The sequence below is a fragment of the Echinops telfairi genome, unplaced genomic scaffold (genome assembly GCF_000313985.2).
Source record: "Echinops telfairi isolate 266 unplaced genomic scaffold, ASM31398v2 ScPeMD7_7;HRSCAF=31, whole genome shotgun sequence".
Taxonomy (NCBI): Eukaryota; Metazoa; Chordata; class Mammalia; order Afrosoricida; family Tenrecidae; genus Echinops; species Echinops telfairi.
In genome coordinates this window covers 3,024,099-3,043,883 of record NW_022103904.1, presented here as the reverse complement: position 1 = coordinate 3,043,883, position 19,785 = coordinate 3,024,099, and the positions used below count along the sequence as shown (strand labels likewise).

Sequence of the window (19,785 nt, the reverse complement as noted above, 5' to 3'; positions counted from 1 at the left end):
TGCAGCACCCCGCCACCTCTTCTATAAACAACCAGTGGCTCCCTGGGAGGCTTTTTTATCAGAGGAGGGGTCTCGCTCAAGTTTTAAAAGAACCATATGTCTAAGTGGGAGAGTGATGATGTTTTTATGAGATTAAAGGGAAGCAAAAGGAAGATCTGGTAGAGTGAGGAAGAAAACGGCGTGAAGTATGACATCCACAACCCGTTAGCGGACGTGCAGGACCCAACCTTGGAAGACGGTTGCTTCAGCACGTTGTTATATGGACTTTTTTTTTTTTTTTAAAGGACTGGAAGAGAACACAAAGACAGACAAATGGTCAATACCTTCTTTAAAGGATATACAGAAGGGGCCGTTTACCCACACTTGCTCCTGTCTAGTGAACAATTTCACAAGGGTTTCACCACACTAAAGATGTTTGTTTCTTTGGTTTTGGTGTGTGTGTGTGTGTGTGTGTGTGTGTGTTATGTTGAAACTCATGTGAAACTTCACAACAGGTTATAAATAAACTCAAGTAAGTCCATGGCTGCATCAGTGGGCTCAGGCACTGGCGCGGGGCTGTGCGGTATTTCGTTCTCTGGCTGGCTGACACCCATCTACCACCAAGTCCATCGGTATCTTACTTAGAGGTTACTCCGTCACTATCAGGACGTGTGATTGGAAAGGGCTTTGGGGTGGGGGGTGGGAAGGTGCTGAATGAGAAATGAGAGAGAGATACCAGCCCATGCAGAGACGCAGACTCTTTGATGCGATAAGGTGAGAGAAATGTGAACTGTTCACTACAAATTAGTGAGTAAACATTACCAGTCCTATTCTCCCTTGCTTATTGGGAAATCTGACACTGATATAGAGGAAGAAAGTATTTCCAGAGACAGAGCTTAAATATGATTTGCTCGAGAATTTGGCCATTTTTCCGAATCTTGCTTATGTTATAAAAAGCTGGTAAAAATCATTTTGTATAGAAAATCAGCATTCTGGTCTTAACTGTCCTTGGTAGGATTTAGTTAAATAAGGCAACTCTTTTTGGAGACTAGACTTTGAGATAAGAGAGGAATAAATCATTAAAAAAGCAACTTCTTAAATATGACTGTTGGCACGCAGTAGTTTTTCCATCAGAATCATATGGCCTTGCATTCTTCATTTGACAAATAAAAATGTTTTTGCAAAAATGAAATCTCTCCTCAATGTAAGAAGTGAAGAAATACTTCCATATGCCACAAGATGATCTCATGGTAGCTTAAATGAAACAGGAAAAAAGAGTGGTTTGTGGGCTGTTGTGTGCATAGTCCCTGATCACCCGCAGGCAGGAATGGGCTACCCTCTTGGGGAACCTTCAACACTTCCCTTCTTCAGCTTTCTGTCCACTACCAAGTCTGAGAAGGTAGTATGGAGCTTCACAGAATTTACTTAAAATTTTTATAACTTACGAAAGTACTCCCAGGCAGTTAAAATACTTTTGTCTCCAGTTCCCAAATCTAGATCTGTTCATCTTCAGTAAAGAAGATGGCTTTTAGTTCTTCGAGGGTTTGTGGAGACTGCAGTCTTGGTTCAGTGCTAATATTCTTGCCTTCTATGCAGAAGACCTGGGTTCTATTCCTGGCCAGCACACCTCAAGCATAGCCACCATGCCTCTGATAGTGGAATCTTTTGTGTCACTCAGATGTTCAACAGGCTTCAATGGTATGTCAAACTAAGAGGAAAGGTCTGACGGTCTATTTCTGAAAGAATCAGCCAATGAAAACCCTGTGGATCACAATGATCTGATCTTTAACTTATCATGGGGACGAAGCAGGAGTAAGCAACACTTAGTTACATTGTTCATGTCACCTTCAACTGAGGGCCCACAACAACCAGAAGCTATGGATGCTATTGTTCATGTCTGCCCTATTCTCAGACTTTGGGGAACTAGACAGATGAACAGACATGAATTATATAATCTCCAAAGAAAACATTAACTAAAACCCCGTAGGCTGAACTGGCATTTGGCTTAGATATTACTGGGCTGGCAGTGACCTCCTGTCCCACTGAAATGAGAAAAGCAGTGATGTCAGATTGGTGCTTTCCTCTGGAGTTTCTCAGTCCATCTGGACTGTTTATGAGTCACTTGATCAATATCTGTTACATCATTTGTTGAATTGTACTCTTCATCACCTCCCTCGCTCAGGGCTCTTCCAAACCATGAATTGCACAATTCTTAAGGGAATAATGCTGTGTAGGGAGTAGTGACAGCTACTCACCTGTCTCGTGGATTAAAATTAGCAGCTGCAGTTACCCAGCAGTGTTTCTGTTGTGAGAAGTGGGTTATCCTTCAAAGTGTTCCACTGATATTCTAAAGTCTTCAAATTATCCTATTCATACTTTAGTCAAGTAGAAGGTCAGGGAAAAAGAGGAAGACTTTTGATGAGCTACGTTGATGTAGTGGGTGCAACAATGGGCTCAAGTGTAGCAACCACTGTGAGGATGGTACAGGACAGGGCAGTGTTTCATTCTGTTGTACACAGGGGCACTATAAGCAGAAGCTGACCTATGGCACCTAACAACCACAATCCTTCTTTGTTAGACAGGGTTCTCTAAAGAAACAAAACCAGGACACTTATGATTATAGATGATAGATACAGCACAAAGGAATATAACAGCTAATTAGTCCACACAGCAGTACAGAGGGCTCAGTTCAACTCACTTTCGTGGAACAGTTAATATCCTGGAAGTCCTTCAACTCACGAGGGCTGCTGGGTCCAAGATCAAGGAAGCAGCCAGCTGAGTCTTCCCTAGGTCAAGGCAGGAAGTCTGACCACAGGCTAAAGAGCACGGCGGGTCACCTACAGTAAGCCAGATGACAGGATCCAACAGTCCCAAGCTCAAGCGATGCACTCAACAGCAGTGTGGTGAAGTGGGTCTCTAAGGAACCTCAAAATCTAGCGAGATGATCCACGTGTTGGGTGTCCCATGGGCAGTGTAGCTCACAACTTGAGGCAGAGAACTCTGCTAAGGCAGCAGCAAGCTGGTCCAATCACCAGAGAATAAGAGAAAGAGGGGAAGGGCTTGCCGAGCCATTTATCTCTTTGCCGTCCAATCAAGCTGCAACCTTATTAATCCCACATGTTCCTATTGGCCAGGTTGGCACAATAAACCTACCTATCGCACCTTCAAAAGAATCTGATGTATATTAATACCTTTTTTTTTTTTAGAAAAGTTAGTGGATATGGGTATTATCTATCCAACAGAAGTGTATTGGGTTTTTCCTTCTAGAACATATGATCAGAGGGAGTCCAATGGTAGAATTTTCACCTTTCACATGGGAAACATGGGCTAGAGGTCACTCATCTGGCATATGAGGCTCATGTGTTATGATGCTGGACAAACTTTAGCTAAGTTTCCCTGTAATTGACAGACTAGGAAGAAAAGCCTGGTAATCTAATTCCCAAAACAAGTCATCAAAAACACTACAGATCACAATGATCCAATCCTGTTGTGTATGATGTTGCTATAAATGTGAGGCTGACCCTGGGACAGCTAACCACACCATCACTAACATCATTAGTACTAGAATCTTAGCATTAGGACTAATGGGTCAGGGAAGTTATGAAGATGAATTAAGAAGCTCTTCTTTGTAAGGGTAGAAGAAGAGCAAACAGCATACAAAGTCCTTCAGAGTGATTCACTAATGTGTCATTAAATGCAAATTGGGGATGATTAGTCTTAGTTGAGGGGATCAGAGAGGTCTGCTTGGAGGCTGTGGGCTAGACCTGCATATTAAGTGGTAGGTAAAAGTTCAACGTTACCATTGGAACAGAGAAAAGAAGAGGAACATTTCAACAAAGTGAATGCTGTGAGGGTATGGAGGTGCACTTGTGTGTGTGTGTGTGTGAGAATCAGCAACTGATGCAGAAACATGGGGAACATGTATGGAATTAATAGAAAGTCTTACTACTTGGGAGCAGATCGTAGAAGTCCTTGGATGTCAAGCTAAGGGAGTTTCACTTTATAGTTAATAATCACCAGCATCTATGGAGAAAAAGTGACAGGAGCCAAGTTTGTGTGGAAAATTTTGTCCAATTTTAGTTAACGAGTGAATCGGGGAAAGAGACGAGGGATGGTAAGACTTATTCAAATGGATTTGGAGACACGATTCTGACAACCTTGGGAAGGGTGGTGATCAGGGGCTGGCTAAGGGAGATGGGAGAGAGAGCGTGGATGAAACAATGACAACATTTAGCGCCTGATAAATATGTGTTTCACAGAGGGGAAAGAAGAAAAGGACAAATTTCCAAACACTCTGCCTGTGGGGGGAAAGCTGCCCATGGTAGGCCCAGGCAAGTGCAGGGACTCATGGAAGACAAGAAGCTGAATTTGATATGCCAGTGGAGCATTTGATTGGAAATACCCAATAACGAGTTACTCATGATGGGCTGCCACTCAGGAAATGCCCGGGACTGAGTAAGGAATTTCGATGGTAATGGGACAGGGATGTGATTTGGGAGATTAATCTGAAAGTAGGATTTGGAGTGGGGAAAATTCAATTTAGAAGAATAGTTAGGAGAAAAGAGTAATGATGTTTGGAGCAAATTAAATCTAGACTGTGAAAAATAAAAGTTAATGATGACTCTTAGGCAATAGTGGTGACATATGAGAATAGAGAAGTCATGAGGGGACCCTGGGGGCCATGTTGCTATTGGGGTAATCTGAGCGGTAGTGAGTCGGTGGCTAGAGCGAAGCCCTGTTTGGACACATTTAATAAAAGGCTTGAAGAAGAAAAATCAGAATGTAGCCAGAGATATGTCAGAGAGTATTTGAAGCCAGAGTGGTAGACTCGTGACAACCGAAGCGAATGAGCGCCACAGAGAGTCCACAAATTAACTAAGAGCAAAAGAGACAAGAACAGAAACGTGGAGTTAGGAAGATTGTGGTACAGGAGAAACTATGGATGATTTCTTAGGTTGTACTAAATGATTGGCTGTAAATCTAAGACAACAAAAGAAACAAATACTGTGATGTATCACAGAGACCCAAGAAAGAAATGGTTTCAAAAGGAAGGTAGTAGACCCTAGGGTCAGATGGGTAATCTCAGGACAAGACTGTGAAAAGGTCAATTAATTTAGCTTGTGTGGAGCAGACAGCAGAATAGAAAGCGCGGATGTAAGAAGTGGGCCACGGTGCCACCCCCCATCCTTACTTAACATCCATTTGACTGAGCAGGTGCTTTGTGGTGTTCAGTTAACCATGATTCCTTTTCCTCTGTGACTTTAAACTTTCTCCATTAAGTCTACGTCCAACTTCAGAATGTGCTAGATATAATAGGCCCCCATCAACTTCTGTCTCTTTAGACTTTATTTCATATCTATGAATCAGCAAATAATTGCTCTAAGTGACCACAGCTAGGTTGTCCAATGCTAGGAGCGATTACTTTAGATGTCTTCTCTAACCACAGCAGCAGTCAATACCTTCCTGACCTAGTATATTGTTTTGAGACTGATTATTTCTCATTCATCCGCTTCCTCGATTATTCCTCATCAATCATTTAAGGTCTACTGTTGCTGTTGTAGTTTTGAGAGTGCACTAAGATTAGGGACTAGAAGACTGTCTGGTATGATGATAGTCTGAAAGAGGCTTGGGTAGCTGCAAGGATGAAATTCTCTCTCTATTTTGCTTTTTGTTCCTAAAGTTCTTTTGTCATATGATTGTGAAAAGACACTTGCACTACAGCTCACAAAGAGAGTCATAAACAGTAAACAAGTTCTTTCAGAGGACTCACTGCCATTGAGTCAATGCTGACTCATCCTCCAGAGACTAACTGTTTAAGGTTCTAGATAGTCTTTCTCCTGAGGAGAAAGACTGGTGGTTTTGAACTGCTGGCCATGCAGATCACTGCTTAGTGCGTAACAACGACACCACCAGAGCTCCGTTTCAAAGGCCTAGTATCTGTGTTATGTGTAACCGCACTACAGAATCGAATCAGCATTTCTAATGTGATTTGAAAGGAGACTGACTCCGGATGTCAGGAAATACCATTGTGTTACCACTCCTTGGTAATTACACCTCCATCTCCATCCTGCCTGAGACAGTGTTGACCCTGGTGGGCAGTCAGTCTTTTAAACACAAGGCAATGGCTTTAGCTCTAGGGGCTGGAGTTCCAATGGAAGGAAGTTCATCAGCGTAGCACCAAGGACTGAGGGAGGGCTTCTAGCAAGGATCTGGGGAGGGTGATACAGTGGGTTACTCTTTGGTCAGCAGGTTGACACCACTCCGTGTTCTTCGGGAGAGAGTTGAGGCTTTCTTCAGTCTCAGAAACCCACAGGGACAGTTCTAACCCATCCTATAGAGTCACTATGTGTCAGAATTGACTCAATGACAGTGAGTTTTCTTGAGTTCCTTGTGCCGTGTCCAGAATTTGTCAACAGGATGCACACACAAGTGTGTAAGGTGGAAATGGAGCTCATTCTGTGACGTGTGACTGCAAGGAGACAGGGCCCTACTGTGGAGCCTTTGGCCTGTTGCATTCATTCTCATTTTATTTTATTCTGATAACAGCCGTGAAGGGGGGGCAGGCACGCTTCTCATTGTACAGATAAAGTAGTTGGGACTCACACTAAGGACAATACAGGTCGGAGTTGAAAAGACTTGATGGAGGTAGGATTTGAACGCAGTCTGCCTGCTTCAGAGTCTCTTCTCTGCCACTACCCTGTCCTCGGAGCAGCAGGGGTAGCACGGGTTTCTATGGAAATTGTTCTCTTGCAGTTGAATCTGAAAATCTAGGACCGTGTACTTTTCTTCATTGACTTTTCTTCCTCTTTTCCTTATGCATTTCTTTCTCTTTTTTTATTAAAGCCTTTTTATTGTGAATTGGGTGAAGGTTTAATAGCAGATCATCATTTTTTAAAAAGAATTTTATTGGGGCTTGTACAACTCTTATCACAATCCATACATCAATTGAATCAGGCATGTTTGTCCATATGTTACCCTCATTCTCTTCTAGACATTTACTTCCTATTGAGCCCTCGGTACCAGCTGTTTATTTTTCCTCCCTGCCCCCAACCCTCATAAATCCCCGATAGATTGTACATTGTTATTATTTTCATTTCTCACACTGACCACTGTCCCCTTTCTCCCATGTTTTCTGTTCTTCCCCCTATAGAGGGGTGTATAGCTATGTGTTGATCATTGTGAATGGGTCCCTCTTTCTCCCTTCCTCTCCTCCACTTCCCCCTACCCTTCTGGTATCACTATTCTCACTCCTGTTCTTGGATTCTGTGTGTAGTAAGCTCCCATCCCTTTCTATACCTGTGTACATGTTCCAGTCTAGTCTGAACTGGGAAGCAGCACTGGGGTCATGGTAGTGGGGGGTGAGGGAGCCTCAAGGAACCAGAGGAATAGAGTGTGTTTCATCAATGCTTTACTGCACCCTGGTGACTCATCCCCTCCCTGTGGCCCCTCTATGGAGAGATTGTTCCACTGTCTACAGATGGGCTTTGGACCTCTGCTCCAGCCCCATTCATTCTCAACAGTATGTTTTTGTTTGTTATGTGTCTGCTGATGCCTCTTACCCCGGTCCCTATGACTCCTCATGATCGTACCGGTGGTGTGCTTCTTCCATGTGGACTTGTTGCTTCACTGCTGACTGGCGGCTTGTGTAACTTCAAGTCGTTAAGACTCCAAACGCTGTATCTTTTAATAGCTGGACACCATCCACCCTCTTCACTACATTTGCTTATGCACCTGTTTTGTTTTCAGCGATTGTGTTGGGAGGGTGAACATCTCAGACTGCCGATTGGGTAGAACAAAGTGTTCTTGTATTGACAGAGGGTATGAGGCAGAGGCCAAAGCCCGTCCCCAACCTCAGTGTATTGCCGTATAAATATATATACATGGGTCAATGCCTCTATTTTTGTGGATTACTGTATTTCCATGTGTACACTGCTGTGTTTATACCTCTATCCATTGCTTTGCTTCCTTGGTGCTTCCTCTGCTTCCTTTTACCTTCCTCCTGCCCCACTTCCACTTTTCCCTTATTTCTATCTCTTGGTACCTCCTCACAGCCAGTTTGTTGTTGCTCCGACACCCCACCCCACCCCTCCCCCACCCCCACCCCCACCCCCGGCCTCCGACTCCCTGCTTCGGATCCCTGTCTCCTCCTCTTTATTGACTCCAACACCCCAGTTGCTGCCCTGTCCATGGCACTGCCTGCTCACCGCCCCTTCCCCCACCACCTCACCTCCCAGGTCTCCCTGGGACCGTTGGTCCCGCTGCTCTCGCCTTGGGCATGCCTCCAATGCCTATCCTAGATAGGTAGGTACACCGACTATGAATAGCCCAAACTGACTTAAAACAAGGAAAATAGTAAATGAAAAAGAAAAAATAAAATAAAAAGAGAGAGAAGAAATATACAAAAACCCCGGGTCTATTTGCTGGCCTTCAAGACTGTTCAGGAGCTGCCCCTCCCGGCCTGGAACGCCCCTTGGGGGTCCTCAGGGGTTTCGTAGCTCTGCCTTGCTCCAGCCGCTGATCTGGTGTGCTCCATTCTTGATTGGGTCCACTTTGGGGGGTTCAGACCGCACTGCCTCTCCACCATGTGACCCCAGAAATGTCCTCTGTCTCAGTCTGCTCTAGTAAGGGGACAGTGTGACACGTGCTGTTATCAGTTGCCCAGTCCCCTCTGTGTCCCATTAGCTCCCGCCAGGAACGTCATCCTTCTAGCCTGGTGTGGGGTCCAATCCGGCTCTCTCCTTCTTTCCCTCCTCTTATGCAGTTCTTATCTGTTCTTTGGGTGGACACATCTCCCCCCACCTCAGACAACAGATGGGTCAGTTTGCATCTAGAGCAGAAAGAGTTTCGACATCTCTGGGCCAGCCTGTTTGTCTCCCAGCCGCATTCCTTCCATCTGGGGCGGCTGGGGCGCAGTTGTGGCAGTGAGGTGCAGGAGCACAGCTGTAGCCTGCCCACCAGTTGACACTACGACACATGGTGTCACGGTCACATTAGCCCAGTGTGTCCACGTCAAGCTGCTTTGGGATTGGCATGTTCAGGGGTCGTGGCTCGGGGGAAGAGCTCTGTGCACTTGGTAGGAACAATTTGGCAACGGCTCACTTTCCATTTGCCACACATTCTCTTACACACGTGACACACTCCCGCTCGTTTGTGTCAGACTGAGCTGCTGCTTGCTTGGCTCACGTCCTGCTGCTGCAGGATTCTGGTTATGAGCTAACCTAGCTGGAGTTCATTACCCGTCCGATCTTGGTGCAACATTATATTTTAACTCTGGTTGTAACGCTGATAAAACAAATAGAATACAAGTCAAGGATCCATGTGGGAGTTTCCTTTACTCAACGGTGTTCTGAATTTGATATCATTGGCTCAATTAATGACACTCTCTGTAGAATCACCTTATGCCCGAGGGATGATTTGCAATGTTCTCTGTCTCAAAATGACATTAATGTCTCTAAAGTGAACCAGTGACATTCATAAACCAGAAATATATGATTCATAAACCAATATATATGGATTTTGGTTGTACATGTAATTCTAGCTCCCATCTAAAAACAATCAATTCTTATGACATGGGCCCACTTGATGCTCAGCCTCATAAGAGATCACTGAAGATATGTGTGCTGTAGCACAGTGTGGTGAAGAAAGCAGATGGTGCCTGGCTCACAGAAAGAATAGTGTCTGAGGTCTTACAGGTTTGTCTTCAAACAAGCAGCCATCCAAGTAAGGCAACAGCTAAGTCCACATGGAAGATGCACACCAACCTGTGTGATCCAAAGATTGTAAATACTAAAAACCAAACCTGAAGGAGGGAATGGCATCAGAGTTTAAATTCTGAACACTTAGTTTGCAGAAGACTATGGATGACAATGGAAACCTAAAATCCATTTGCCGGGTCCCCACATGGTTTAAGCCTCCTGTGAATTCTCTCTGACCAGTCCAGGGATGTGAATAGCTTTGCTATCAGAGAGTATTTCAAAATCAGTGATGGCAGATGTGGTAAGGTTAAAATGAAACATCTTATCATTTATTTCCCTTTTGACTCATTGTAAAGTTGTTGTGAGTTTTTAGTATTGTCTGCTGTTTTTCTCTGTTGAGGTTTTCCTCTGTTGTACTTTGTCACTGTTACTAGGGGTGTATTTTCCTTTCTGTTTTTCCTCCCTGCGTGTGTTTCAGATGATTTTCTGTCCATGAAATCCAGAATAAGTAAATCTACTGAGACAAGAAATAACTAGATTAATAACCACCCAGGAGCAGGAGCGGTTGGGGGAGATGAGGAACTCATGACAATAACAAGGAGAAAGAAGAAAATGTTCTGAAATTGATTGTGGTGATGATTACACAACTCTTATTAAGATGATCGAATGATTACATTGCATGACATGTGAATTCTATGCCAGCAAAACAATTTGGAAGCACCAGGAGGAGTCCTGGGTGGGGTGTCAAGCATTCAGTTGCTAACCCAGAGGGGCTTGGTTCGATCTCAGCAGCGACTCCGCGGGAGGAAGAGTGGCCGCCTGCTTCCATCACGATTTCCAGCCTTGAAAGGCTGCTGAGGGCAGGTCTCCTCTCACCTGCAGGGGTGCTAAGAGTCAGAATTGATGCCCTGGCAGTGAGTGAGGCGTGGAAGTACAATATGATGCACATGTTGGTCACTGAATAATGCGAAGCGTACAAAAAGGACCATCAGGTTAATAAATCATTAGTAAAAACAATCTCATCTAAATGTAAATTCTTCTGACATACATAACTTTTTGTTCATCTTCCTTTTTTAAAAAACGAAAATGATGAAATGAAACTAACAGAAAGTATTTCCTTCTTTGCTATTTTTACAGAAAAAACCACTGTCTGCCATAATCAAGGAAGTCTGTGATGGGTAAGTGTTACTCGGGCTTCATCGGAGTACTGGCCACAAAGGAGACCTACAAAGCATATTTGTAGCAGCATGACAGTATTAAAAAGTCACTGCCTGAGCATCCCAAAATCACCAAGAATGTTATCAGATTACACACCCTTTGTCACTCACATAACAAGGTGGGCACAGGGGCTGTGATGTGGTGTAGGGCAACGTGCACATTGGGCTTGATCCTATTTATTTAAAAAAAAAAGAGAGTGGTCCATTCCCCGGACCCCGCAGGAAGCAGCCTAGCTTTTGGGAGAGAAAGTGCACGTGCCATCCCGGGTGAACCAGAGGCTCATTCTGGTCCTGAGAGAAGATGGAGGAAGGAAACAGACAAATCCGTGGTGGGACTTCCCTTCTTCACTTGGCTGCTTCAACATTCAGAGGAGAAGCGCATAGGCAAGTCACAGGAGTTTATTTTGACTTTTAAATAGAACTGTGACTACAGTTTCATCTCAAATCCATGTGAGATTCCTTTTGTGTAATTGGAACATCCCACGACGGGGGCACATGTGCTAACAGGGGGTTGTAGACTATGGAGGCCACCAAAACTACCCATTAGCAAAAATTTAAATTTTACTGGTTTCCCTTGACTCCTTCTCAGATCCATTCTTTCAAAGGAAAAAGGAGTGCAGAGCTTTTAGTTTAAGATCGCCCTCCTCATTCATGAAAATCATGTGGCTCACTGGGGAAGCCTTAGTGAGTTTGGAATAAGTTTAGAAAACCTGTATATGAAATGATTAGTCGCAGAGAAATTGTTTTAAAAATGGGGAATGTCATTTCGTTTCAGAAAAGCCATTGTGCCGTGTGCTAGAACTGGCTCCGACCCAGTCACAGAACCCTAGGGTTCATCTAACTCCATAAAGCTCTGCGAATGAAAACGACCCAAGGATTGTTTTCCTCATCAGTTTGTGTATCTCTTTTCCAGGTGGTCTCTTGCCAACCATGAATATTTTGCACTGCAGCATGCCGATAGTTCCAACTTTTATATCACGGAAAAGGTAAATTGAGCATGCTGGTGAATCTGAGACACTTACATATGAGGACGACAGAATATGACTGATGTTTAGGACTCTGTCCTGGACCGCCTCTCACGCCACCCACCCCCCTCCAAATGCAAGTGCACTGTCATGGAGTCCATTCCAGCCCCTAGTGATCCCATGTGACAGTGTGTAACGAACGACCCCTTGGGGTTTCGGGGGCTGAAACCTTTCATCTGTTGACTACAGGTTATCAGCCCACATTTCAAACCCACCATCCACCAGTGTCCCTTCAGCTGCGCATGCTGGCTTAAAGTGGACTTTTCTTTCTTTTTTTAAAAAATCATTTTATTGGGGGTTCTTGCAGCTCTTATAACAATCCATACATCAATTTTATCAAGCACACTTTTTGCCATCATCATTTTCTGAACATTTTCTTTCTACTTGAGCCCCTGGTATCATCTCTTTTTTCCCTCCCTCCCTCCCACATCCTACCACCCTTGTGGCCTCTTGGTACATTTATATATTATTGTTGTTATTTTCCTATCTTACACCATCTGCCCACGTTTCTGTTATTCATCCCCTTGGGTGGGGGGGCAGGGCAGGTGGTCATACATGGATCATTGCAATCAGTTCCCCCTATCACCCCCTTCTCCCCCCACCTTCCGTTTACCCTTATAGTATCGCTACTTCCATTACTGTTCCTGGAGGGTTAATCTGTCCTGGATTCCATGTGTCAAGAACTCTTATCTATACCAATGTACATACCTAGGTCCAACCGGATTTGTAAGGTAGAACTGGGGTCATGGGTCCTGATAGTGGCAGGAGGTGGGAGCATTAAAGAACCAGAGGCGTGTTGTATATTTGGTCGGTGCTATACTGCACCCTGGCTGATGAGTCACTTCCTGTGACCCTTCTTTATGACTGCTCTAGCATCAGTTCGCGAAGGATCCCTGGTGGCATAGTGAGTATGCATTGGGCTGCTCACTGTGAGGTCAGGGGTTTGAAACTACCAAAGATGAAGCTTTCTATTCCCGTGAAGTTACAGTCTTGGAAACTCAGAGGCAGTTCTACCCTAGTCTGTTGTATCACTGAGAGTCAGCTTTGGCTGGATGGCAGTGAGGTGAGAGCACCGGTGGGAAGCAGAGGGTGGCACACTGCTTAAGTGTGGGGCTGCGAGCCTCAGAGTTGACTCTTCAAACCCAAGATGCTCCGTGGCAGAGAATTGGGGTACTTTGCTTCTGTGAAAATTGCAGCCTTTGGAAATCTTGTGGGGCAGTTCTATTCTGCCCTCTAGGGTCACTGTAAGTCCAAATTGATTGACTGGCAATGGGTATATATTTGGTGTACCATTTATGCAAATTTGGTCTGCAAAGCACACAACTTCTGCTTTAGCCTTAACCACACAGTGACAGATTTGCGTTCTGGCAATGAATATACTAGTTACTTCTCTTTCTTCTTGCTTGGTTTATTTGTTATTTAATGGCTTATTCTTGTTCTCCTTTCATACATACATATTAGAGTAACCTCTAACCCTTACTAAAAGTCCTTGAAAGAATGACAAGCAAGTTTTTGAAACTGGCATTAGAGGCATTGAAAGTGCCTCTGGCCCTTGGAACTTTACTTTCTTCTTGAGTGATGTTTATTCTCTTTAGTAGGCTCTGGGGAGAAGAAAGAGTTGTGAAGAGTAGAGTGGCCATGGAAACCAGTAAAAGAATTACAAGAGATTTTTGGTTATGGATTAAGGATTATGGTTATGGTTAAGGTTAAGGATTCTAAGAGATCTGTTGTCTGCTGTCAGGTTGACCCTTGGCAACCAAACTCACTGCCATTGAGTTGATTCTGACTCACACACACACACACACAATCCAGTAGGATAGATAAGAGCCCCTCCATAGGACTTCTAAATTATAAATATTACAGGAACAGACAGCCTCATCTTTCTCCCTTATGGCATCTGTGGGTTTGAATTGCTAACCTTGTGGTGAGTGGCCTAAGTGTAACCCACTCTGCTGCCAGAATGCCTTCCTCCATAATAGATAGCTACCTACCGCATGCCTAGGACTGGACCAGGAGCATTACATCTGTTTCTGAAATCCTTCCTAAAACAAACCTCTGATGTAAACGATACGTTGGTTGGCAGATAAGAAATGGAACCCATTGAGGTCACATGGCCCGACCAATGTCTCATGACTCATAAAGGACAGAATAAAGAAGCAAGTTCAGAGTTTTGTCCTTCTGCCTTTTGGCAAGGCCTGGAATTGCATTCAGCCCACGTTCATTGAGAGCTTCTTGAAATGCTTAGGAGTCAGGATTGTTCACAAGGGACCCAGAACCTGTGGAGGTGGGGGGGGGGGCAGCCTTGTAAATAGTCATCATCATGGCGGAGGGTGCTCAGTGCTGTCACCAAGTGCTCCTGGAGGAGGTAAAAGCAGGTGACCATGGACTCCAGTGCCCTGCAGGTCTGGTTCATCCTAGTCAACAGCCCCTAGAGTGGTCATGAGTGCATCCATGAAGGAGGTGGTGGTGGTGGAGAGTGGAGGGGCCCTTTTCCTGCGTAGGGAATCTGGTGGTGCAACCAGTAAAGCACATCACTATTAACGGACGAGTTGAAGGTTTCCATCCACCCAGAGACGACTTGAAAGAAAGCCCCGGTGGTCTGCTTCTAAGAACCCAGCCACTGAAAACCCGAGGGAGCACAGGTCTAGTCAGACACACATGGATGCTGTCACCTAGCAGCATTGGAATCGATAGTACGGCAGTGTGTTTAGTTTCAACCCAGAGGGAACGTACCCAGAGGCTAGACATGCTTCTTAGAAATGGTTTTGCTCTTTCCCAGGTCGACCATGAGAATGCTACACCCGGCCAAGCGCCCTTCGTTACTTTGTCTGAAAGGTCAGAATTAACAAGTGGGGCTAGAGTTCCTCTCCTGCATCGGGGCTATTAGTTCCACGTGCTCCACTGAGTCAGTGCTAATAATGATAAAATTATAGGTCAATACAAGCTGTCATCACCAGTTAGTAAATTGTTGTAAGGTACCATCAAGGCGGTTCCCAATCAGAGCCACCCTGGGTACAGCAGAAAGAAATACTGCAGGCCAGTCCCCACCTTATAACATTTCCTTTATTTGAGCCCGTTGTTTCAGCCATTGTGTCAATCCATGCCTTTAGCGGCCTTCCTCCCTTTTGCTGATCTCCTATTTTGCCAAGCATGATATCCCTGACATGATAGGAAGCCTTGCCATCCTGGCTTCTGAGGAACATCCTGGATGTACCTTTACTTGGACAGATTTTTTTGGTCTTCTGGGAGTCCATGGTATAATCAATATTCTTTCATTGAATAAGTAGAATTGCATAATTATTTTAATTCAAATACATTAATTCTTCTCCAGTCATCCTTCGTCTTTGTCCAGCTTTTACATGACGTGAGATTCAGAATACTAGGGCTTGGAGAAGGTGTACTTTAGTTCTTAAAGTGAGTATTAAAACCAAGTTAGTTGCTTGAAAGATTATTATAAAATTGAAGGTGATAAAGTAGAATATGTCAGAGTATATCCCATATGTTGTTTTTAAAATATTTGCTTCAAATACACAAATGTATACCTATGTCCAAGGATTAGTTAAAAAGTAGAATAATATAACGCAGAATAATATAAACCTTTCTTAAACAAAATAATAATAAAAAACACAGAATAATATAAACCTTTCTTAAACAAAAATAGCAAGATGTGAATGAAGTTAAAGTTTTTAAATCCATTCTCCAGTGAGGTGCCTATATTTCTAAAGGCAGCGTTTCTCTCTCTTTAACCCTTCCTCACAGATTTTTGTAATCTTAGATTTATGAAAAACTGAAACCAAATCACGGCCAAATCCAACGCTTAGCGAGACTTTAAACTGTTAGAGGAACAGATAGCCGCATCTTTCTCCTGCGGAGCTGCTGGTGGGTTTGAACTGCCACCTGCGCTTAGCAGCCCAGTGTTTAAGTGACGGCACCACCAGGTCAAAATGGAGCTTTGCCATCCTCCAGGGCCTTCAGTTCTGCTCTCCTTTGAAATGTTCTTTGAGTTTTGAGAACAAAAAGAAGTTTAAAGGGCAAAATCAGAGTGCAAGGTGAAAGGGGTCAAGTTGTCTAGCAACATCGTCAGAGGAGAGCTCTTGCTGCCCTTGAAGAGTGAGCAGTGTGTCATTGGGATGGGCAAAATGCCATGGGACAACGCTCCTGGCCCTTTTCACACGGACTCCGTTTCCAATGTTTGTCAAGCTTTGTTCTCCATGATTGTCCCTTTTCTTTCAAGAAAAGATTTTAAGAATATCCTTTTGGGATACCTCAAAAGTCAATGTAACCTTCTGAGTTGACCTCTGCCTTGAATTTATCTGTGGTGTTTTCCTGACCGCCCTTTACCAGGTGATCCATCTAAAACTGGTGTTTCATGTGGGGGAGCTCGGTCAGATTTCTCAGGTGGGAAATACTTTGGTTCTTGGCTTCTCACGAGAAAGAATTCAGGCCACAGATCCAGGTGGGTTTTTTTAATAAAGGCTCGAAGAGGTGTCAGGTTTTATAGTCACTGAACACGGGACTGCACCCCCCCTGCCTGAGGCCCGAGAGAGACTGGGCATGGCCGAGTGGAAGGCCAAGGGGAAGCTGGAAAAAGAGGGTGGTGGCTTCCAGGTTCCGGCCTTTTAGGGCCTTCCACTGGGAGGCGTGGTTGATCATACTGGTTTACTCTGTTGGCTGAATTCAGCCCACCTGGCCTAGTTGGGCCCACCCAAGTGAACCACCTTCCTGGCTCCAGGGCCTGAATTGGAGCATGCTCAGTAGACACCCCTGGTCCCTGCTTTAGCTACCTAACAGCACTCCCTTAACCCGGTTGCAAATCTTCAGTCATTTGGGAAGATGTCCACTTGAGTTATTTTCCCCCTCCATGGCTCAGGAAGTATTCTATTTTGGAAGGCACCCTTACAAAATTAAGGCAGATATTACGGTACGGTCTTGTCTGCAAGCTTCCACAGAGGACATTTGTTTAAACTGGAACTATCGAGGCCGGATTTTTTGTTTTTTATTTATTTATTTTATTTTTTAAAAAACCCTTTTATTAGGGGCTCATACAACTCTTTTCACAATCCATACATAGATCATTTGTGTCCAGCACATTGGTACATCTGTTGCCATCATCATTCTTCTCAAAACACCTGCTTTCCACTTGAGCCCTTGGTATCAGCTCCTCATTTTTCCCCTCCCTCCCAGTTCCCCCTCCCTCCTGATCCCTTGATAATGTATAAATTATTATTATATTATCATATCTTACACCATCCGATGTCTCCCTAACCCACTTCTCCGCTGTCCGTCCCCTAGGGAGGAGGTCATATGGAGACCTTGTCATCTGCTCCCCTTTCTCCCTCACCTTCCCTCCACCCTCCCACTATCGCCACTCTCACCACCGATCCTGAGGGGTTCACCTGTCCTGGATTCCCTGTGTTTCCAGTTCCTATCTGTGCCAGTGTACATCCTCCAGTGAGGCCAGATGAGGTTTTTAAAACTCATCTGTGTATAGTATAAAACTCTAAACGCACTGCCATCAAAGCACCTGCGACACATATCAACCCTCTAGGTCAGAGGAGAAGGCTGTCACTCTTTATGGGAATCGAAGGAAGCCTCGTTTTTCTCCCATGGAGCAGCTGGTGGTTTTGAACTAGCATCCCAATAGGTAACTCTACATCTCTGGGGCTCCTACCTCTGCCTTTGATTAATTCCCGTGTCTGGTTGGCCTCTGGACTGTTTCCACACTGGCTTGTGTCTCTCAGGGTCTGTGATGTCCTTTGTCCTTGTTGGAGGCCTCAAAACAAACAACTCTGGGAATTCTGATGCGGGGCGCCCAGAGGGCACCTGGAAAAAGCCTTGCCTTGAGTCTCTTTTCTAAGGAAGGAGAGCGAGTGTTTAGGGCACAGACCGTGAACTTCAGTGGAGTCTGATGTAGGAACCTGTGAGTGAATGGGATGATTTCAATATTCACGTCAGTTTACGCTTCTTTCATTACTAAGGTGACGCTATCGTCCTGAACTCACACTACTCAAAACAGTGAGCACACAGCTCTCCTGTGGGGGTGTCAGCAGTCATGTTTTGGGATATTTTTGATGTCATGCTTAAAAGGGAACGGCCACAGACGTCTGTCACGGGGCCTGTCCAACCTCAATGGTCAGGGGTAGGGCTGACCCTTTTATGACGAGCTCAGGGGATGCACAGACTAAGCGTCCCAGCCCTAGCCCTTTGTTTGTAAATACAGTGTCACTGCGCTTCCTGCAGCTGCTGCTGGGTGCAGCTGCTGGAGAAACGCACGGAGCCTGACAGGGGCCTTGAAACGGTCCCAGGCGCCTGCTCTGCGGGATTCAAACCCAGGGCTCACGGAGTCTGTTCCTTCCATCCATCTAGTTCCTCACAGATATTCCTAAAAATAGAAACTTGTGACTCCAGTACTTTCCTGGATTTAAAAGAATGCATTTCCTCCCATCTCAGCTACTTAGAGACCCGTGAGTTGTGAGGTAATATTTGCATTACCATGGAAACCAATGACTCATTTCTGAAACTCCTGGGCTCAGTTTCTGAGGCTCAGTTGTCTGGGAGGCAGTTGCCCTCCCTCTATCAGAGCTGAAACGGACTTCAAAGAAGCAACAGCTTGGTAGACCCGCCTCGCAGGCGGACCCGCCCACCAGGGTGGATGCTCTTGTTGTTCTGTAAGACTCAGGAAGGCCCCACCCTTGCTTTCTAGTGTGATCCACACCCTTTGTTGAAAATGTTTTCCTTCATTAGCCCTTAAAACTCAAGTTTTAGGTTTTCTTGGTGCAGCGGGTGGCAGGGACAAAAACAACACCCTGTTAAGGAGCAGAAGTCCATGGCGACATCAAACTGTTGACAGAGAAATTTCATTATCTTTCATCCTGTTTTCCGCGAAGTTTTGGAGGACCCCCTGGTATGACTTGTCACTGAATGCCTTGGAGAAACATAAGACCCAGCTATTCAAGTTCAAGTTCAAACCCCCCCCCCAGGTTTTATGCTTTAATGTGATGAAGAGAGGCGCAGAGATACAGAGAGGCAGAGATCACAGAGAAACACAGGAGAGCATTAAAAAAAGTGTATTGTGTTTTTGTTTTTCTACTTTGGATGTACATTTGTTTCTTTTTTAATTTTATTGGGAGCTCTTACAGATATTGTAACAATCCATATTTCAATTAGATCAAGCACAATTATACAAATGCTACTGTTAGGTAGGTTAGCTAGAGCTGGGAATGTCCCTTAAGGCATGGCCAGAGGGCCAAGCTACGGGAACAAAGGAGTGGCACACTGCACATGCCAAGAGGCTCAGGTTTACCTTGGTAGGCATGGGTGGGCGGGAAGCTGAATTGGCCTACGTAGGCCAGGTGAATTCAATTCAGCCAATGTGGTCGATCAAGGCCAGGTGAATTCAATTCAGCCAATGGGGTCGATCAGGCGTCTTCCACCACGCCTCACTGTGGAATCCTTGAAAAGGCAGAAGCCCGGAGTTGAGGGAGCGAGAGGACTTTAGTGGCAGAGCTCTGGGAACTTTGGTGCAGAGAGCTTTGGAGGGACTTTGAGACACTCTTGCGTGCCACCAAGCAGCTTCCAGCCAGGCCGCATGTTCGGGAGAAGCCCCACGGGTGCCGTGTAAACCTAAAACTTCTTCTAACGGTCATTATACTCACTTGGATCACGAGCCAGGCTTCGGCATGAATTCTTTCTCGCGAGGAGCCAAGGACCGAGGTATATCTAGCTCCAGAGAGATCTAACACTACCAGCATCAGTTTCAATACATTTTCTTCTTAAACTCTTTGATATCAGCTCCCCTTAATCCCTTCCCTTCCCCATCCTAACCCCCAAGAACCTTAATTATTATATTATATATATTATTATTATTAT

At 44.9% G+C, this 19,785-nt stretch overlaps 1 protein-coding gene across 2 annotated transcripts in view; it reads left to right on the top strand.

Moving 5' to 3' along the window:
• The window catches only part of ELMO1 (engulfment and cell motility 1), a 694,298-nt gene that overhangs the window by 161,912 nt on the left and 512,601 nt on the right, over positions 1-19,785 (top strand). For both annotated transcript variants that reach the window (XM_045286360.1, XM_004708022.2), the window contains exons 3-4: positions 10,812-10,852; positions 11,805-11,877. In XM_045286360.1, the coding sequence (XP_045142295.1) occupies positions 10,812-10,852; positions 11,805-11,877 (114 nt within the window). The remainder of the gene's footprint in view (positions 1-10,811; positions 10,853-11,804; positions 11,878-19,785) is intronic.